The following is a 20,908-nucleotide window of genomic DNA, read 5'->3' as shown; positions in this document are numbered from 1 at the left end:
CCTGAATTCCTTTGAACTAGCTTTACGTAATTTTCCTGGTATCTCTTGCTACAGATACCACGCTGGAATGCCTTCCCAGGAATCATGCTAGGCTTAGGGCTGGTTGACATGTATGTGATGGACAAAGTGTTTTGGCATAAAAGCTTTGGCACCGATATATTTTTTATTTATTTTTTGAATCTTCAAAATCCTCTCATGAAATTGATGTTCCCTTCCTCTTTTCCTGACCTACAGAGTAAGAAGAGTGTTCAGTACATATTCTGCAAAAGTAATGTTTTGGTTATTGAGTTTTAATAAATACATTTAACAGTAGTCTGAGTTCATAAGAAAGATAGTTACTGCTTAATTCTGTGTAAACAGTAATTTTTGTAGTAGCAAATGTTTTAGGTGGATCTGGAATGTATGAGGAGATTGCATGAATTTGAAGTTAATGTTGGGTGCCATTATGAAAGCATGTAGGATAGTAATCCTTGGCAGGGCATGAGGCAATAAATGTATCGTTCTGGTTCCCTGAGTTAGTAATACCTAGGAGGTATTCTTGGTTCTCGCTTAAACAGGGCAGAAGTTCCGTTTTGAGAAGCCATAGCAAAAGACTATGTTACCTAGTAATCCTAAAAAGAGGCTGCACCGCACTGACAGACTTTTTCGCATGTGATTTTGCTTGTAAGGCGTTCTGAGCTGTCACCTTTCTCATTGTGAGAATTTCTGTGCACCTACGGTTTACTAGTGCAGCTAGGTTCTTGATGCATGAGTTAATAGAACAATAGATTTTAAAAGTTGTGTGTCACGTAGTTTTATGTTAGTTTGTGCAGGTTTATGTGTGTTTGTTTCTAAGTAACAGTAAAACAAACAAACAAAACCCTGTTAAGTAATCACAGCATATATTTTCCCAGACATGCAAACTTCCATGTTTCATGTAAGCATATGGATGATATACCCTTCTGAATCACGGAATGGTTGGAGGTTGGAAGGGACCTCTGGAGATCTAGTCCAACCTCCCTGCTCAAGTAGGGTCCTCTAGACCACGTTACAACTTGATGTTGTTGACAGCTGACTAGTCAGTTTTAGATGATGAGACTAGCATTTGTTTTACATTTCCTCTTTGAAAGTATGTGAATCACATGAAGTCAGGTAGAAGGCCTCAGGAACTTAGGGCATCTGAAGGTGATAGAGGAATTAGGGAATTCATCCTATTATGTAATAACTTTCTGTCTAATGTAGTTGTATACTTTCAAAATAGTGAACACCAGGTTAAGACTGTCTTAAGGTGTCCGTTCTCTGTTGTGTTTTTCTGTCTTTGCATTCACTTCTAGTGAAGGGTTGCTGAATACAAAGATGCTTTTGTTTTTAAAAAGAAAGTTGCAGTTGGCAGTTGAAATACATAACAGAGTAAATTATAAAATCAAGTAACTTTTTTCTTAAAATGATGCTACTAATAAATAGTATTTTTGGATGCACATGTGCGTTACTTACTTGCTTGTTTAGTGACATCTTTGAAATTTCATTTAGATTCTTGAAGATGACTTTGCTGTTGAGAAGGTACTTTTTGTAAAATAGATTCTATTTTTTTCCTGTGATTTGGTTCACCTACAGTGTTTGTGTGTAGAAGGAAAGATCTGATATGTGTATATAATTTTGATTTTTATGTTCTTGTTATGTAGATATGGTTTTGGACAACATGATTGCTTCTGGCCAGCTGGATGAATCCATAAGGGAGAATGTGAGAGAGGCTCTTCTAAAAAGGCACCATCATCAGAACGAGAAAAAATTCAGCAATCGGATTCCCCTGGTTCGGTCTTTTGCAGATATAGGCAAGAAACATTCTGACCCTCACTTGCTTGAACGAAATGGTGAGATAAGTTGTAGTGTCCAATTTATTCTAACCTGTTAAATAATGTTCTCACTGGGAGATGAAGGAAAATTCAGCTGATATTAGCAGATAAGTGTTTCCTTCTTGATAAGCAAAGAACTAATGATAACAGTATGTGCTATGTCTAGCTATGGCTAATGTTTCTGTTTATTTTTGAATTTACTCAAATGCTTTACTTCTGCCCGCATATGTAGCATGCATTATGGTTTTGAAGCGCAGAAATAGACCCATGTTGGTCCTAATACTTTTTAGGATATGCTTGAATAAAATGTATAATGTTTGAGGAATTTCAGCATCGTGGCATAGTATATATATTTGTCAGGTGGCTCGTAATTGCTTATTCGGTCTTTATGCAAGAGATTTTTGTGGTCATGTGATGAGTTCGGCGATGCTGACAATTAGTGACTCTAATTCAGCATTATTATGTTTATATGACTAAAAAGAGTTCACTATCCTAATGGTGAAGAAATTACTTTTACCTTGGAAACTGTTAATTTTTACCATGTCTTGTATAGAACGATCTATCTGGGGGAAGAAAAAACCAAACACACAAGAAATGTATTTAGAGGCTGTTCTAAGTCTTTTATTGAACGAATTCCTGAAAAAAATCTGGAATGTCAATAAATTTACTTGAGGCATCCAGTTCTAAAGTGCAGATAACAAAAAATACTGCAGAGCAGCTTACTTTTATTCTTATTGCCTCTATTTCCTTCTCTATTTTGTGTTTCCTTGTGCTCTGCATTAACTAAGCCATGTATAATTTCATGTTGAATTTCTTAGTCTAGTGAAAACTTAGTACTGATTTCATGAGTTACTTCTTGCAATGAAGTTCCTTTCCAGTCTTTGACAATGCCTCATTTTTCAGAACATGTACTCTTCTTAGTTATGTGTTTGGGTGATCCAAGTTCAATCCATATGTGGAGTATACTCTAGCCCAGTCTTTCTGACACACATTGTTAGCTAGTGAATATATGATGCATGGTTAAACGTTTCACCAGAAGTTTCAGAATTAGTTTTTTCTAGAATGGAAATGTGACTGATTTAGAGTATAACTTCTATATAGCTTCTGACTCTTCTTGTTTTGTGTAGCAAATGTGAAAATTTCAAATATAAACTTGGTTTTATCCATCCCTTAACATGTGTATCAACCAGATCTAATTTTTTCATGTGATAGTTAATTTTTTCTTTATCCTCATATAATTGCCGTATACTAACTGGTAAAACAAACACAAGTGCATAATACTTTTTAGTCTCTTTGTACAGCTGTGTGTGTTAGGATTAGGACATCTTATGTTCATAATTCAACATAAACATACTGACAAGTCTAGTGGTTATTACCACAGTGATTAACACAGACAAAATCAGCCAGTTTTCTTTATTGGTCCTTTTGTCTTCACTGTACTGCGGTTTTGATAGCTGAGCTTTGGGGCTTTGGTTCTTATTTTAAATCATTTTTATCTGTAGAACCCACTTTTCCACTGTTAGAGGAGGAAAAAAAATGTATGTGACATTTACCTAAACATATTTTCTTTGCCTCTTTTTAACAAATTATTCTAGGGTTGTCTAGCGTGTTGGTCTCTGTATAATGCCTACTACAAATGTGAGACTAAATGTGTCTAGTTTGCTGTTTTTTGCTTGATGGCATATTTTGTGAAAACAGCATGTTTTGGACTTCAGGGATTGTAGGAGAAGTAGCCAGTACTCCTCTCAAAGAGATTGCCATCCCAGGAGCAGTAGTTTTTTTTTTTGTAAACAGGAGGAATGGTTTCACTAAACCTTCTAATGGAAGCGTTGGTGTGAAGATAGACAGTCTCGCTTCCTGCTTTATGAAGAATTAGAAATCTGAAGAAACTGTGACAAGTCTATGTTCTCTTTAAAATGAAAATAGTGGGACATTGAGACCAGATAGGGCAAGAAAAGTGACAGTGAATTTTGGAGAAATATGTTTGGCTTTAGGCAAATGGGGATATTTGGTAAGTCACAGCAAGAAGAGATGGAGAAGGGGCCACATAACTCCTCTTCGTACCCTCTTTAAAACTATATATTAAGACTACACCTGGCTAGAAAACTTCCTATTAAAACGAGAGCTTTGTTGGAAGACTGTTGTATTTAATGTAATTAGATAGTTTGATCATGTTCATTTTAAAAAAAAATTCTTTTTAAAAATTAACAATTATTTGTATATAATAGATGCAGTTAAATGTGAAGTCTTGTAATGTGTTGGCTGCTAATGATTGTTATGGGTTGGTTTTCTTTTTTTTGGATGGCATTAGGGGGTAGCTGCTGTGTAATTTGGAATAAATTATAAATTCTAGGAAATTTTAAGAGTCAGTTCCAAGAGATAGAATATTTTTGTTTAGTTCTTACGTTTAAAAAAAAAAAAAGATATCTTACTGACTTTGAAATAATATCTTCTCCCACATATCTTTGGTGTTCTAATTAGTACTTATCAGTAATTTCTGACATTTCTAATGTCTAAAATCAGATCTGCTCTTATCTTTTGTCTTACTTGCATGAGTCTGACACTTCTGGCCCATAAAGCTTGCAATTTACTATGTAAATTGTTAATGCATATTTGTTTCTTTTTTTTTAGTATTTCTCTGTTGTAAGCCTCATGGTGTTTCATTTGTTTTATCTCAGGGGAAGGCCTTTCAGCCTCCCGCCACTCTTTGCGAACAGGTCTCTCTGCCTCAAATATTTCCCTGAGAGGAGAAAACCGTTTGTCTGTTCTTCTCAATTACCTTCTTCCTTCTTCAAGAGCTGGAACCCCGGCAACCTCAAGGTGTACAACCCCTGTAACTACCCCTCAAAACACACCACCCTCCAGTCCTACCTGCAGCCACCTGCCAACCACAAGTGCCCAGCCAAGTTCACTTCAGGGCAAGGAATTGCTGGTGTCCTCTGCCAGTGATGATATTCCTTCAGTAATTATCCATCCACCTGAGGAGGACTTAGAAGTTCAGGACAGCCAGGAAAAGAAGACAGAGGAAAATATTGACAGAACACCAGGCAACTATCAAACTTAAGCTATCCATGCGTGATGCTCTCTGCATCAGGATCACTTGCATTGCAATGTTTTTCAGCACATAACTTGGGCACAAGGGGTTATGATAACTGTTACCTCTGCCTGCATGTTTTATTTATTCTCACTTGTGACTGTTTTCTTGTATGGCACTTTTAACTTTTTAGCTTTTTAACTAAAGCTAGCAAAACAACTCTTTATTTAACCTTCATTTGTGTAGTTAAAAAGGAATATTGTTTTAAAATACATAATACATGAGCAAAATGTCAAAAATGGTGGCCTTTTCCTTTCACTCACCTACAGTCCCTGTCAGGTTTTGTTTTTTGTTGTTTTTGTCAGTGAATAAAGTAATATTTTACACCAATGTTTGTTTTCCAGCGCTAGTTACAGAATAAGTCATAGTGAAGTGTTAGAGACAAATATGAAAAGAACTAGGAAAGGTGCAATAATGAGTGTTGTAGTAATGACTGTCTTAGATCATCATGAAGTATTTGAGCAGTTTTATTTTTGCTTTTGGGCTTTTAAGAAATGGGCCATTACAAATGGTAGTTTGGAATTGTCAGGTTGAGTTCACCTGTACCTGTTTCTAGGTAGCTTTCCATTACTGCAGTGTTTCAGCATCAGACAGTTGCTGATTGTTTTATTGTGTTTGATATGCAAACTAGTCTAAGGTAATTAAAAGCATATCTAGGTCAGAGCTCAACAATTTATTAGCTGCTGACTAGATAGGCTTTTGTTTTTTACATGTAAAAAGTTATGTAGGTGTATAGATAAATTGTGAGAGAGGATGGGAAGTTGAGGCAGTTTCTTCAGTCATTTTTATTAAATGTTTCATAACATGCAGTCTGCATGCTTTTATCCTTGCTTTGCTTTTGCAAAATCATCACCTACTTAGAAACTTCAGGATTTTCCTGGATAAATCTTGGTTTTAAGGGTATCACCTGGCTTTTTAGACTTCAAAGTCATGCCTTTTTTTCAGAAACTTATCTTGCCAAAATCTAGCTTGTAGATTTGTCTACTTATGTCTCTATTTAAAAAAAAAAAAAAAGGAAAAAAGCTAGTTTCAAAGATTATTGGAACATAGTTGCCTCTGAACTGCTGCTGTGCGTGAACTGTCTGAGTATGTGAAAAATATGATCTGTTTTATCCTTTGGGCATACTTAGTGTAAGTATTGTTTTTTTAACCCTTCCAACTCTATCCATCTCTTTATCAGGATTAGTTTCAGGGTAAGCAAGAGCACACAGTTGCATACAACAGTGAAAACAAGCTGACAGAAAAGGCTGCAGTTATCTGCCTTTTCACATTTTGCAGCAAGTTGCTGGAAAGGAAAGAGTAAGTTATGTTATAGGCTGTCATCTTGAGTTGGAGTAGGGGCCCCATCTTTACTTCAATGCAGAAGAGCAAACAAAAACCTCGTTCTCTGCCCTCCTTTTGGGAAATTAAGAGAATTCTCATGGATGACCTTTCAAACATAATTAAAAACCAGAAGTAAAAAAACCCAAACAAAAAAAAAAAACTGTTTGTTTTGTTTTTGTTTTTTAAGTAGTTTTCCAGTTCTCATTTTTCTACTCATCTGGCAGGAATGATAGCATGTCAGACATAAGATCTTTAGAACCCAAGAGAAGGCAAACAAATGAAGATCAAATACTTGATACTGCTATTAACATTAATAAAGCATTCCAACAGAATTTCCAAGACACATTCATATTGCTTTTGTGCCTCAAGGAGATATTTCTCATACAGAAAAAATCTGAAAGTGATGATTTCCCAGTTAATCCATAAATAAATATCTTTCCAGAGAAAGAACACCAGTAATAATGGAAGACACTTTTGTTTTTCTGTTTTTCCTCTTCTTTAATTCAATAAATCATTTGACCACAGAAAGACGTTTTCCTTTGAGATGCATTTGAAGACATTCTCAGACTGTGACTTTCTGGGCTGTAACTGAACTAATCCGTCTTGTCTTCTGTCTAATCAGACTCAGAAGGGAACCCTGAAGAGGAAGTCATCTTCCTTGTCCAAAACAAAAACAAAAAACCCAACACCTTAATACTCCATATCCATTCCATTAAAGATAATGATCCGTATCACCTTTGTAGTAAGCCAGAATATTGCAGCCTGCATACTTTTTCCATGTCTTTGTGATTGACTTGTGTTTGCCTTCTCTGAACATTGGGAAATGTTTTAATTTGCTAATGGATGGCTTTCTTCTTTTCAGCATTCTTCTGTCCTTGGCCTTGTGCTGTTCAGATTTTATTGTTTTTATTTTTTACTTTGTAAATAGCTGGAAGGTTACTGAATTTCATGTGAGTTACTGTAAAAGGAGGGAAGGGAGGCACACTTTTCAAACTGCTACTTGATTTTCATCAGCCATTCACCAATTTATAGTGAGTGAACCAGGCAAAGGGTTCTCCTTAACAATTCTTTTTGTCATCTGTTTTTGTTTTCCCATCTTTGAAACTGTTGAATACTGAATTCCATAGGAAGAACTAAGAACAGAGCTATGTCACAGCTGAAGATGAACAGTGTTAATTCACCAGCAACATTAAACTTTTTTAATAACAGCAAAGAAGCCTGTTACAAGAGAACTTTTAATTCACTGATAAATGTGTTTTAAAACTGAATAAAATAATAACAACAACTTTTCTCTTAAAATTTAATTCATGAAAATAATTCAGAAAGCTTTGACATATTTGCCTTCTAGGAGTAAGTCATTCTAATTCTTTTCCACATAAGGCAGCATAGAAATTTATTTTTTAAAAAATAATTATTTCCTCAAACAGAAATATGGTGTGACTTGGTCTTTAAAAGATTTCTCCTTAATAAATGTTGCTTATATAGACATAATTATATTGGAACAATCATGCTTAGGTGTTGAACTCATCTTAGTTTCCCCAACGTGATTTTCTTTTTTACTGAAGCAGGGACATGAGGCAAATGTCTTCTGCTTTTCTTTCCTAGTGAACTATTATTCCTATTAGATTTTTTGTGATCATAGTATTAAAGTAAGTCTAGTTAGCACATAATCTTTAGTGACAGTGTGGTTATAAGTACTTAAGGGATCTTACAAGGTTTTAATCCAGACTTACTCAAGACTCGTTCCACTGCTGTCTTTTGAAGGAGGCAGGTGGTGCATCTGCATAACAACATCAAGAAGAGAACTGTACATTTTTAATGGGTCCATCAGTAGTTGGTAAGACTAGATGAATTTTTGTCTGGAAAAACTATTAGGTAGTCCTGGTTTTAGCAAAAGCCTCCAAGTTTGTACCTACCCATGTGGAGAAGAAAAGGAAAAAAAGAAGTGCCTTTATTATTGTGAGATTTGAGTTGTTTCACTATTAGAGTTAATATTTTCTTATTCTAAGTTTCACTGCAGATATTGGATGGACTGATAAGCATAATGCTATGCAATATCATATGGAAATGCTTGCTCTGTGTCTGAAAGCAAGTAAGCAGTATTCTCATGTGAGCACAGCATTCCATCCAGCTACAGGACAACAGAAAGAAGAAACATTTATACATGGTGTAGGATTGGACAAATATTCCTGTACCAGTGCCAAAACTTGTGAACTTTATTGTAACCGATTGATTCTTTTACAACACTTCCTTCAAAATTTCCCCAGTGTCACTCAATAAGAAATAGTACCAAACTAAGTTAGTTTATTCTTTATTTTTCTCCTTGATTGTCTTCACTTTTTATTCTAGTCTGTTTGCTCTTGCTCACAAAGCATTTGTGGAAAGTGCAGAACGACGCATTATTGCTCATCAGTTAAATGCATCTTCAGTTACCTTTATTGTTATGTAGAGAAAAGGTGAAAAATGTTTAAATGTATTTTGATGCCCACCTTGCTCTTCTTCTGCAATGAATGTTTAATATTTCTATTTCCAGTTCTACAAACACATCTTAACATTGATTCTTAAACAGTTAAATATTTTGAACAATTAATTTCACAGGTGGCTGTTTGCTCTTAGTTATTCGTGTGAATAACAGATCTCGGAGCAGAAGGATTGAATGTGATTATTGTTGGTCTAGCCAACTGAATGTAGTATTTATAGTGTCAGGTAATTACTTGTGCGTGGTTCGGTTTCAAAAAGGAAATTACAGCTTATTAACTTCATTTAATTTTTGCTTCAGGAAAAACTACCCACACCATTTATACTCCTATGAACTGCAAGAATGAAAATTAATGCTTAAGGCTTGGACCTGCATTTTTTTGACTGATGATGGCTCTTTGAAAGAGTTTTTGGGAGATAAATTTGGGAATCAAAGTGGATTCAGTTGTAATTTGAAATGTTAAATAACATCAAATTACTAAATAATAAATGTGGATAGAGGCAACTGTACAATCGTTGTGATAGAACAATTGCCAAAATGTAGCCAGGGAGGATTTGGTTTTATCTTGACTAGAGTGATGCTTGATCTAAACACAAATTCCGCATGAAATACAAAACGTAGACGTTAGGCTTTTTTTAGTTGTGGTTTTGCAAGCATGTCGAAGCATGTTTAATACCACATCTGAAAGGTCTAGTGTGGACAAGCAAGGCAAAATGCACTTTAGTGCACATTAAACTGAACAAGGAAATGCTTTGTAATCCAAAAAATAGGATTTGGGTTTCTTTATGCATGCCTAGACCAGCTTTTAAGCCCGCCTTGGGTAGGGATGACCATAGCAACGTGGGATTCAATATATATGAACACCTGTAGGTCACTTTTTTTTTTGCGCCCTTCACTGTACCTACAGTTCACTGTTGGTTTAGCAAGCTACATAAAACTGTTGTGTCTTGGTTCAGGTGACAGAAGGAAGTTGTACGTTTAACTTTAGTAACTTCATTGTATGTGCCTCTTGATTTAATGAGTTAGAGAGACCATTTCATATAGTATCATGTGGGCAGATCAATAGTTGGAGCTTCGGTATGCTGACTGAAATTATGGTTTGCAAGCTGTTTATCCTTCCTGTATGTAGTATGCTGTTTGCTTGTACAGGTTCAGTTAACTACCCAGGGTATTGCTCCTTGTAGCTGTAGCCTGAGGCTTTCCAAGACTTTTTACAATTGAAATACGTGTTACACAGCAAATTGTAGATAACAGAGGTGTTCTCTTTTGGTATTGGAGGGCTTCTAAAGATAGTAAAGATGCTGTCTACTAAATACTGGGGCAGTTACAGTTAAAATGTCAACTTTTTTTCCCCCCAGCAATCAGAGTCTCTCTTACTTTCTGGTGACTGTTCTGCAAATGGCCATCATTTAGGCAACATTTAACTTTGATTTTTTAAATTATGTCATTATTTTGGCATCACAGTGAATTGTTACGTTGCATTTATGATACTAATGTAGGGCACTCTTACTGAATAACTTGCACATTTGCTTTAAGCAAGCTGCCACATTGAGTTTTTAGTAGTGTTGCATACTCAGTTCACTTTAAACACCATTTTGAACTTATCTCCTTTATTTTAATCTAGGGTTATTAGCATCTCCACAATCAGCACCTGGAAATTTAGACAATGGGAAGAGTGGAGATGTTAAAGGTACTGGGACAGGCGGAAGCAGAGAAAACAGCACCGTTGATTTTAGTAAGGTAAATAATATTAAATACCATTGTGTTTAGCATAGAAAAAACTGTAGCAAAAATGTGGTGGTTGTTATTGCTGTCTTAATTATGTAGAAGTTACATGCACAAGTATCAGAATGTGGCAGAGGCCAAATGTGTCAAATGTTTTAAAACTCTGTGGGACAGAATTTCTTCTTTCATTTGGTGATCTCAGTATTTTAGTAACTTAACGAGAGCAGCCTGTGTACTTTCTCATGCAGGGGGAGATATTTTCAGATCTGCTATAAAGACTCTTCTGAAAACAATCTTGTAGATGGTATTGCAGTGGTTTCTCCTAGGCTGCTTTTTTTCTTTCCCTTTTTTTTTCTTTTTGCAAAGGGCTTTTAAAGGGGATTCATTCTATATGTTTGAGTTTGCTATGCAAAAGCTAATATTCATTAGGAACATACAGTATCTCATTCTGAAGCAAATCTTGTACTACCGTAAATTCCTTCCATGTCTTTCATAATTTAAATTTGCTGTGCAAGTTGCATTATGGCTGTTATTATAAACCTCAGTCTGTAGTGTTATCTTTATTGAGCAACACTAAGAAAATTGGTTTGCCAAGTTAAATAATTATGTATAAGCAAAGGTAACTTTTACACTGTAGTTCTCATCTGATTATGGCAGGTGCCATTTATTCCTGATCCACTGTCACAGTTTTTATGTTTTTGCTTGGCCTGTCCTTCTGTGTACCTGCCTTGTCTCCTGTTGGGCAGGAGTCAGCCTCCTGGCACTGTAGTTGTGGCACACTTGGTGTGGGACTCAAGAGGCCATCTGTAAGTTCTCTAGATAGCAATGTACCTGGTGCTTGTGCGTGTTTGTATAGATGTGGACAAAGAGTTCATGTGCTATACCATTTTCTAATGCTATTCTGTAATTACGTACAGAAAGAAAAGCTTAGATTTTCAGCTGTTACATTCTTCATGGGTGAAAACATGAACATACAAATTCTCTTTCAAAATTATGGCTTTTGAATATATATGAAAGATAAAAGATTCTGGAGATGTTCAAGACCAGGTTGGATGAGCAACCTGCTGTAGTGGGTGGCATCCCTGCCCATGGCAGGGGGGTTGGCATCTGGTGATCTCTAAGATCCCTTTCAACTCAAGCCATCCTATGATTCTATGCAACTGTGGAATAACCAATTGCTTTCTAGAAACCATGTGTAATTACATGAACTCTCCTTAGTTAATTGTGTTTAATTTGTTAAGTTATGTCCTATCACGGAATGTTTGTCATAAGTAATCCTAGTAAGGTGATTATGCAGTCTGGAGTCTTTTAGAATATAATAGGTAGCAGTAATTCTAACTTCTAGAAAATAGTTCATTGTTAGTGGCTGGCTGGCTGACACTTTATAAATATGTCTGTCTTTTCTGTATCGTGGGATTTTTAATTTGCTTTTGTATTTTTCTTTGTAGCTTGAATGTCTAGTAAATACTGATAAACTAAAAATTGTTATAAATTTCATGCTAACAAATGTAAAGGAATAAACACTTGTTTAATTTTTGTATAAATAGGTTGACATGAACTTCATGAGGAAAATTCCTTCAGGAGCAGAAGCATCAAACGTGTTAGTGGGAGAAGTAGACTTTTTAGAAAGACCTATTATTGCTTTTGTGAGGCTCTCCCCTGCTGTGCTTCTCTCAGGTCTCACAGAGGTTCCAGTTCCTACACGGTAAACAAATGCCTGGAAAGTCTGGCTTTACTTACATTATAAATTAATATTATATAAGAAATTAATAATACTGAAGTTCTCAAATAGTCGACTATTTTTATATGCACTCCATAAGCTCAGGAAAACTAGACTTCTGCTTAACATGATTACAGGTTGTTGGTCATACCTCAGTCCTAGTGGAGAGAACTTATTTTTTGTGCACATTGATTCATTCGACTGTTATGTGGTATTTGACAAAAATTTGTAAATATATGGGTTTGATATTTTTGTTAAAAAATGAGTAAAATGCTTGTTTATTTTTCATTGTTTTCAACACATATGCTATAGGGAAAGGCAAAAATAATCTTGGTGGTGTTCTCTTAAGTGGATGTGAGAATTTTCAGAGGGTAGTTGACAGTAGTGCTTGTAATTCCAAAATTTCTGCAAATGTTATTGTATTAATTCAGCTAAAATTATCCTGTCATAAATTTTCAGAATGCTGGAGGCTGATAGATTTTGAAATAGCACACTTTATTCTGAAGATACAATCTCAGTTTTGGTTAGGGTAGTCAAAAAAAAATAACATTGAGCTTTTCATTTTGTGAAACGAAAGTAAGAGCTACTTTTTCAAATGTGTGGTACTTGGGAAATTCATTTACATGGCCTGTAGTAAGAAGGTTGTAAAAAGAATTACTGCAGTTCACTGTTTATAAATGCTAAAGGATACAAACCAAAGTACTAGTTCAAGGAAAAAAAAAAAGTGCTAATGATGATTGTGAGTGGAAATTGAGGCTGTCTGGTAAGACATGCTGTGACCCACCCCCAGATTAAATTCCACTCCTAAAATGTCACTTTTACCTTGTTAGGTGTCCAAAATATAGAATCCCTTCCCTTCCACTGACACAGGACCAGGATATGTCTGAGTATGCCCAATGTGTTGCTTGAATTATATCCATGTATCTGTTATATGATGTACCTGTTGACAGAAATTGAGGGGTGTTTGACTCCTATGCGAGCGGTGATCATTGGAGGGGCTATAGCAGGTCATAATGCTCCTAGGCCCTACAGGGTCTTTGCCAGTGAGACAATGGCAGAAAGATGTATATAATTCAGAAGAAATATTCATTGGGCTCTAGCCTCTGCATTTCTTCTCCATTTATAGCATTAGGAGGTTGGAAAATTAGACTTAATTAAGATTTCAGAGTAATCGTGGTTCTGGATTTCAGTTCCAGTAATGTCTTTGAGGTGAGTCTTTTCTTAGTTTTACAGCAGTCTGTAAGACCTGAAATGGGAAGGAAAACATTTTTACTTCACCACCAAATTTTCTTGAAAAATTGGTTTGAAAAAAGAAGTCTCTGAGTATATTCATAGGAGCCAGCCCTATTATCTCTATTGTTTTCTCCACAGATTTTTGTTTTTGTTACTGGGACCAGCCGGCAAAGCTCCACAGTACCATGAAATTGGAAGATCGATAGCAACACTGATGACAGATGATGTGAGTGATGTATTTTACACATCTGTAGTTAAAGAAGACTAGAATAATGTATTAACTGACTGTAATAAACGTATTTTGGAATGACAGGTTAAAGAAAAGGAACCAAACTAGCTAAATGTAGAACAGTAGAAACTTATTTCTTGTGTTAGTGACTTAAAAAATGGTAAATTATTTTTTCCCCTTGCCTTTCGCTTAGAAATGCTACGTGTATTTCAGAAGAGATACTTGAGCTTTGCTTTACAGATTTTATTTTTATGTTAAATTAGGAAATAAAACTTTTAAATAGAACTGCATCTGATATGAATCAGTATAGTTGTCAAAAATGACAGCAAACTGCATAAGTGTTCAGGACAGAAAATTTTAGAATGTGTTCAATTGAGTTGTCACAGGTATTTTTTTATCAAAGCCAGATCAAATAATTAAAGTTAGAATTTTACTAGAAATTTGTAGTCATATGCTTAGAGCCTTGGTGGACAATTTTAAAGAGCACAGGGGAACCAGAACTCTCTAAAACTGTCATCATTTTACTGATTAAAAATAAGATGTTTTAATTCCGCCTTTGCATACAGCGCCACCTGCTGAATTGCTCATAAATATTAGAATTTCTACTAAGTAACCCTAATAATTCTTCACTCTAGAAAAAGAAATCTGTGTTTGGAAATTTAAATCAGACTGTTCATTTCACAGTCGGCAACTAATCTACAGTACAGTATTTGTACAGCATAAGAACTGAATATTCAAAATTTTAGTTACAGCTTTTAATGTTTTAGGTGGGCTGATTTTTGGAACACTGTAGATCACTGAAGAAAATTAAAAATAAAAATAAAAATTGGTGGTCTTAAAAGACCTGAAAACCTAAATAGTCATAAAAGATCTAATTTATGATTGGAAGACTTAATGGTCAGGCCTTTGGAGATAAACATTTTATGCTTCAGCGTGTGCAGAAACAATTTAGAATCATCTTCTCCAGTCAGTTTAATAGCAAAGCTATCATTTCCTTTCCCTGTTTAAAAAGCATTTTCAAAATTCAGAGATGGTTTTGTTTAAATGCTACCTGTTTGAAATTGCCAATTCAGAGAATTCAGAGTTTGTGGTGTTGTGGCTGTGATAGGGCTAGGTTTCCTTGAGTAGAAAGGGGCTTGCTTTCTCATGCCTTTTAAGATGGATTGAGCTAGAGGATGATCTACAAATGAAATTTTGATTCTTAATTAAAAAGAAAAAAACAAACTTGTGTTTTGGTTTAAAGCTTGTTCAAAGGTGCTTTTTCATCCTCACTTAGCACAGTACAGCAACACAGTGACTGTAGGGCAGAATTGCTCAAGCAATAGTACATCAATTTGATTTACTCAATATTGAAGATTACCTTAATCAATTTTAGAAATAAATTCCTTGTGAGTTTGAAGATAAAGCATCCTTATTTTATGTTCTGTAGGTGTGTGCATACAGGTAATTCTTAATGCAAAAATATGCAAGTAATGAAGAAGCCTAACTATGGAGGACTTATAAAAATTTCCCATGCCTTAAAAAAAATAAATCACATGTTCTTTTTAATCGGTTCGTCTTTCAAAACAATTTTTTTTAAAAAAAAAGCTGTGTGTTTTCTCCTTGTAGGTTTTCCATGATGTTGCCTATAAAGCAAAAGACCGAAATGATTTGTTATCAGGAATTGATGAATTTTTAGACCAAGTGACAGTCCTACCTCCAGGAGAATGGGATCCATCTATACGAATTGAGCCACCAAAAAGTGTTCCTTCCCAGGTAAAACAAAGAAACAAACAAACAAAAAAAAAAACACAAAACAAAAAAAACACACCACCAAACCTCCAGTATAGGGCTCCCGTGCATTTCCAAATGCAAGTTAATTGTGCATTGCATGTTAACTTCAGTTAAGCATCAAGAAGACCCACACAACCATTTGGAAGAAAAAGTAGATCATTCATCTAAGCAGAACACTGATCCCACACTTTTTTCTATTTTTTTAAGTAAATTTTATAGTACTGGGTCTGGCCAGTATGGAGTTAACCTTCCCCACAGCAGCACATACAGTCCTGTGTGCTCTGCACTTGTAGCTAGAACAGCACCTATATATCACCAATGTTTTGTTTATTGCTGAGCAGTGCTGGCACAGCATCAAGACTCTCTCCACCCCCAGGGCAATGGGCTGGAGTTGGGCCAGAGGTGAGGAGGGGACATCACCGGGGCAGCTGACCTAAACTGACCAAATGGATATTCCATACCATATGTCACACTCAGCAATAAAAGCTGGGGAAGGAGAAGGAAGGACTCATGTTATGAAAGCATCTGTCCTCCCAAACAACTTCTATGTGTACTGAGGCCCTGCTTCCCAAAATGTGGCTGAACATCGCTTGCTGATGGGAAGTTGAGAGTAACTATTTTCTCTCCTTGATTCTATGTGGTCTTTGCTTATTTTTTTTCTCTTTCCCTTTAATTATCCTTATCTCAACCCATGAGCCTTTTTTCATTATATTTTCTCCTCTTCTTTGAGCAGTGTAGTGGAGTTTAGTTGACTGTCATGAAACCACCACGTGTATTTATTGTAATTCCTTTTGTAATACTGAAATGAAGCTGTCTGAGATGGAGAGTTGATCCAAAATTGTACTTGGGTTCATATTATCAAATTCATTAATCTAACAATGATCAGCAAGAACATTGTAATTCTTATCAAAAAACACACCTTTATTTACACATTTATTTACACATTTTATTTTACACCATGCAGCATTGATTGAAAGTAAGTTTTTATGTGTATTGGTTAGCAAATAATGTTTACAGAATGTTTATGAAATAGATGTTTATGAACATAAACATTCTGTTTATGAAACAAAATGTTTATGAAATAAATGTGTCTGGTTGTGCTACAAGGCTTAGAACTGAGAGCCAGGGTGAGACCTTAGTGACCTCTGACTTCTTCCCTTTCTCCCTCTTTATGACTGAGGGAAATTCCTGCCACAGGGATCAAAAGTGTGGAGAAAGACTGGTACTCTTTGTTCATAAGGCTGATGCTGGTGTTGAATTATGTGATTATTTAGGGAAGTGGTTGGAATGGAAGGGGGGACAGCAGTATAGCTTACCTCATGAGTAGTGTGAGGCTAGCAATTAATTTGTTGCCTGAATAAGCAAGGCTAAGTGTTTTTTATTTTTTCTGGAATGCAAGCTTGGTTGAGAAATTTATGACGAGATGGTGAGCTTGCTGAAAAGAGGAATGACTCTTCATTTGTACTTGTACTAAATACTGTATTTTGTTATAGAGTGAGGTCAGTTTCTGTTACAAGCTGGCGGCTTCTGCTCTGGAAATGACTGAGAAAAAAATCTTAAGATTTCTAGGCCACATGGCTGAGCCTATACTATGTCTTGAAAAGGCAGACTTTGTTTCATCATGTCTCAGGGGAGATAATTCTTTTAGAAAGGGAAGATTAGTAATGTTGTGCAAGGCACTAATAAGATCTTTTTGGGAGTGTTGCACGGTTTTGGTCATCTGTATTCAATAAAAGAGGAATTTGGCAAATGGAGAGCTGCTGATAAGCTGGGATTCTGAAAAAGGCTGGAAGGCAAGTCTCTGTACACTCTGCTTTTGTACTAAAAAGTATAATTTAAAGTATGTATTTGTCTTGTGTGGTTTTTGGTTTTTTCCTTCTTTAGGAGAAAAGAAAGATACCTAAGTTTCCAAATGGATCTACTCCTACAGGAGAGACTCTTAAAGAAGAAGGCCATCATGCTGGACCCGAACTTGAGAGAACTGGAAGGTGTGTTCACTTCCCTAAATACTAGCTACCACAAAGAAATAAATGTGATAAATCTTAATAGCTTTATAGCTTTTAATGATGGCATTTAAACATAAAAAAAAATAATAGAAAAACATTGTATGTGTCAGAACGCATCTGTTTTCCTTTTCAAGTGTTGGGTTCTTGCCTATAAATGGCAGTCTGCTTAAAGCATTTTCAAGCCTGTGGCAGTGTTTCTCAACACGTTTGTGAAGGATTTCTTATAAGATGCTGCTTGATTTAACTAACTGACTTTTAAGTGTTGAGTTTTAATTTTTAATTATCAAGAGCATGCAATTATCATAATTATACCAGGAATATACAGTTTTCAGCATTGGGCTAGGTACTAAAAATTTCAGTTAATGCAAATCTGTTTTATTAAACATGTATGAAGTGGAATAACAAGGAATATAAAGTGGCAAAGAATACTGATTTGGTTATGTTTCTTTTAGATCTGAAATAAAAATCAAAGGAACTTTTCAGTTGAGTTGCATTACTGTTCTGTTCTGAAATACTTGCCAAAAAAAACCCCACCTCTCTAACAGTAGAAATGCAACTGAATAGGACTACATGTTAATATTGCATATTAGAAATTATATCAACTGAGAAATTCTGGAGAAGATGTATAAAGTTATTATCCCCAAAATGATAAACTTCTAAGTGATTTGCATTTTTCTCATACCTTTGCAAGAAGGAATTATAAGCGTTGTTTTAATTCTACCATTTTAGCTTCATCATACTCTTATCTTGCCTTTTTGCAGATGGTATAGGGAACAAAAGTTCATTTCTACCCACAGAATTATCTTTAAGTAGCTAAAACTTGTTTTTTTCCACAGGAATGGAAAATTTTGTTAAGGCTTTCATGTATAATTCACAATAAACCCATTTTTTCCTTGTTACAAATTTTACTTAGTATTTTAGTTTTGAAAATTTTGAGAAGCTGCAAAAAAAGCCTTTTAATTTCTTGCTAATAACTTACCCACTTGAACCGATTTATATATATTTGTTTTTGTATTTCCGTTTAGAAAATATCTCCATACTCCAAATGTTACGCTGTTAAGTAAATATAGGTTTGTTCATCAATATAGAGAATTCAGATCAAAAACAAAGCTACAACTGCTTACTGGAGTAGTGATATTGAAGTGTATCAATGCAATGATTTTGGTTGAAGTTTAGCATGTCTCTTGTTCCTTGTTCTGAATCTCATAAGCCAGATTTAACTTTAAACATAATTAAGGTATAGAAATTTGTAAAGATATTTTTTCAGTATCTAGCCTGTTATATGCAAAAATTCCTAGCCAGCTTTTAAAAATGTGGATGACCTGATTGATGATACTTTGGAAAAATAATGAATTGGAATAGATAAGATTCTCACTTATATTTTAAACTGTGTTATGCTTTAATCTGGATTATAAAATAGCTAATTTTGTGCTGGCAATAGGCACTGGCAGTCTTGTGTAGCCCATAGTTTTGAACTAGCTAGAATCCTTTAGTGTACAGTTTGACGAGTTTCATCTCACCTATTTAGGCTTTTTGGTGGTTTGATACTTGACATCAAAAGGAAAGCACCTTTTTTCTTGAGTGACTTCAAGGATGCATTAAGCCTGCAGTGCCTGGCCTCGATTCTTTTCCTATACTGTGCCTGTATGTCTCCTGTAATCACTTTTGGAGGGCTCCTGGGAGAAGCTACACAAGGCAGAATAGTGAGTACAAAAAATGGTAGTGGCCAGGCTTTTAGACCTTCAGAGGCAAGTCACTGTGTGCATTTGTCTCGTTTCTTTATACTTGTATTTGAAGAATTTACCCACAGCACTTGATTAGCCTGCCCCAAAGCAGATCTTCCCCAAAAGGTAATTGCTGTGGAAAATGTGGGGAATCCATGTGAACAGGAGAAGATGCACAGTGGAGGTAAAAATTCAATAAAATAAAAAAATTTAAATGTTTATCCTGCCATATTGGATGAATAGCTTCATGAATTGAGAAAAGGCATTGCCTTCTTTTTGGCTACTTGAAAATAATGAATAGCAGTAAAGGTGCACCATCCCACTAGGCCTACTTTAGGCAAAATCAGAGGCTCAAGGTGGACAGCCAAGAATGTGTACTGGCCTTGAGTAGTAGGCCTATGAGGATGATAATGCCTACAGTGTTATGGGTAGCAGTCAATTCTGTATTTAAGTAATGGACAGGATATATGTGTTTGCTTTTGCTAATGGTATGTTGTTATCAATTACAAAAAAAAAAAAAAATCAAAAAAAAAATTATGAGCAGAAAATACTCTTCACTGTAAATGACTTGAATATTGACCATAAATATTTGGTAGTGTTATATTTGGCGGTATGCAACACCAAAACCTTATTAAAACAAATGTTTGGTTGCACTTTAGTTTTTGGACAGGGAAATAATACTTCTGTCAGCAATGTTAATAACTCTGTGTCAATTGGTTTGTGAGTAAACTAGTTTGAAGTGTATTTTCTGGTTTGAAATCTTTTGCAAAGAACCAAGGCTTCTCTCCTTTTGGGGAAGGGGAAAGATAAATTTAGGAATGTCCTTTACAAAATTTAAGAATCTGGTAAAGCTTGTGCTATAAAGTTCTTCATGATACTTCTTAAATCAAGTTTTTAAGCTTGTACTGTGTTACCGCTTAGTTAACTTTTCTCTCTTTCAAGTAATGCTGTTGACTTGGATGTTTGTTTATTGATGTAGCTCTTCAAGCTGATAGCAAATACAGAAATAACTTAATCTTTTCTGTGCACTGTTCTTGAAACTCTTAATGTAAGAATGGGTTTCCTTGTGGTATCAAAATGTTGATGTAATTTATGAATGTACCTTTTATAACTATGAAAATATGCTTCTCTTAAAGCTTGATTCTTAAATACCTTCTTTCTTTTAGCTATCTGGAATTGTTTGTGGGTTTGTTCCTGCCTTCAGATACTTGGTGTGCATCATTGAATATAAAATTTAGTTACTGAACACACATGTTCAAGCACAGTAGCTGACATTGTAAGGTACACAATTTGTGTTTGAAACCTTTCCTCACATTCCCAGAGGTCATCACCTCCACAGTACTCCTGTCCCTGCCACCTTGACTGACAGCCCCAAGGTTAATGCATTCACTAAACCAGTAGTTCAAAGGTAATAGCTAAGCAAGAGACGGGGTTTATGTACTTTTTCTGACGTAATTACCAAGGACTCATGTTTTTTATTTTTAATAGCTCCATTTCTGCAAACTCTTTTGACCTATTTTAGATGCTTTCCTGAATTGGGGCTTAAGTTTGCATAATTTTTCTTTTCTTAATCTTGCATAGTTGCAAAATAGCAAACACCTGCAAATTCCCCAACGAACCCTTTAATCTGCTAATTCTTGACTTTTCATAGTTATAGGTGGTGTAGTTAACTATTTTAAAGTAACTTTAACACCATTTTAGGATCTAGAAAGCCCTGCACGTCTCTTGAGGTGCATTGTAACATTTCTTCTTAGCAGAAAATGTTATCTT

The 20,908-nt window shown here is 35.3% G+C and overlaps 1 protein-coding gene across 9 annotated transcripts in view; it reads left to right on the top strand.

The window, feature by feature from the left end:
* Nucleotides 1–20,908, top strand: part of SLC4A7 (solute carrier family 4 member 7) — an 89,570-nt gene that overhangs the window by 50,447 nt on the left and 18,215 nt on the right. For 7 of the 9 annotated variants that reach the window (XM_066991929.1, XM_066991925.1, XM_048076032.2 and 4 more), the window contains 8 exons: nt 1,662–1,850; nt 4,511–4,879; nt 10,353–10,468; nt 12,001–12,158; nt 13,545–13,632; nt 15,244–15,390; nt 17,293–17,396; nt 18,943–19,117. In XM_066991929.1, the coding sequence (XP_066848030.1) occupies nt 1,662–1,850; nt 4,511–4,879; nt 10,353–10,468; nt 12,001–12,158; nt 13,545–13,632; nt 15,244–15,390; nt 17,293–17,396; nt 18,943–19,117 (1,346 nt within the window). The remainder of the gene's footprint in view (nt 1–1,661; nt 1,851–4,510; nt 4,880–10,352; nt 10,469–12,000; nt 12,159–13,544; nt 13,633–15,243; nt 15,391–17,292; nt 17,397–18,942; nt 19,118–20,908) is intronic. The other 2 variants (XM_066991928.1, XM_048076035.2) reach the window with 2 other exon arrangements.

This window comes from Anser cygnoides, chromosome 2, assembly GCF_040182565.1.
Source record: "Anser cygnoides isolate HZ-2024a breed goose chromosome 2, Taihu_goose_T2T_genome, whole genome shotgun sequence".
NCBI lineage: Eukaryota > Metazoa > Chordata > Aves > Anseriformes > Anatidae > Anser > Anser cygnoides.
Note: the sequence above shows the minus strand (reverse complement) of the source record. Positions and strands in the feature narration are given on the sequence as shown.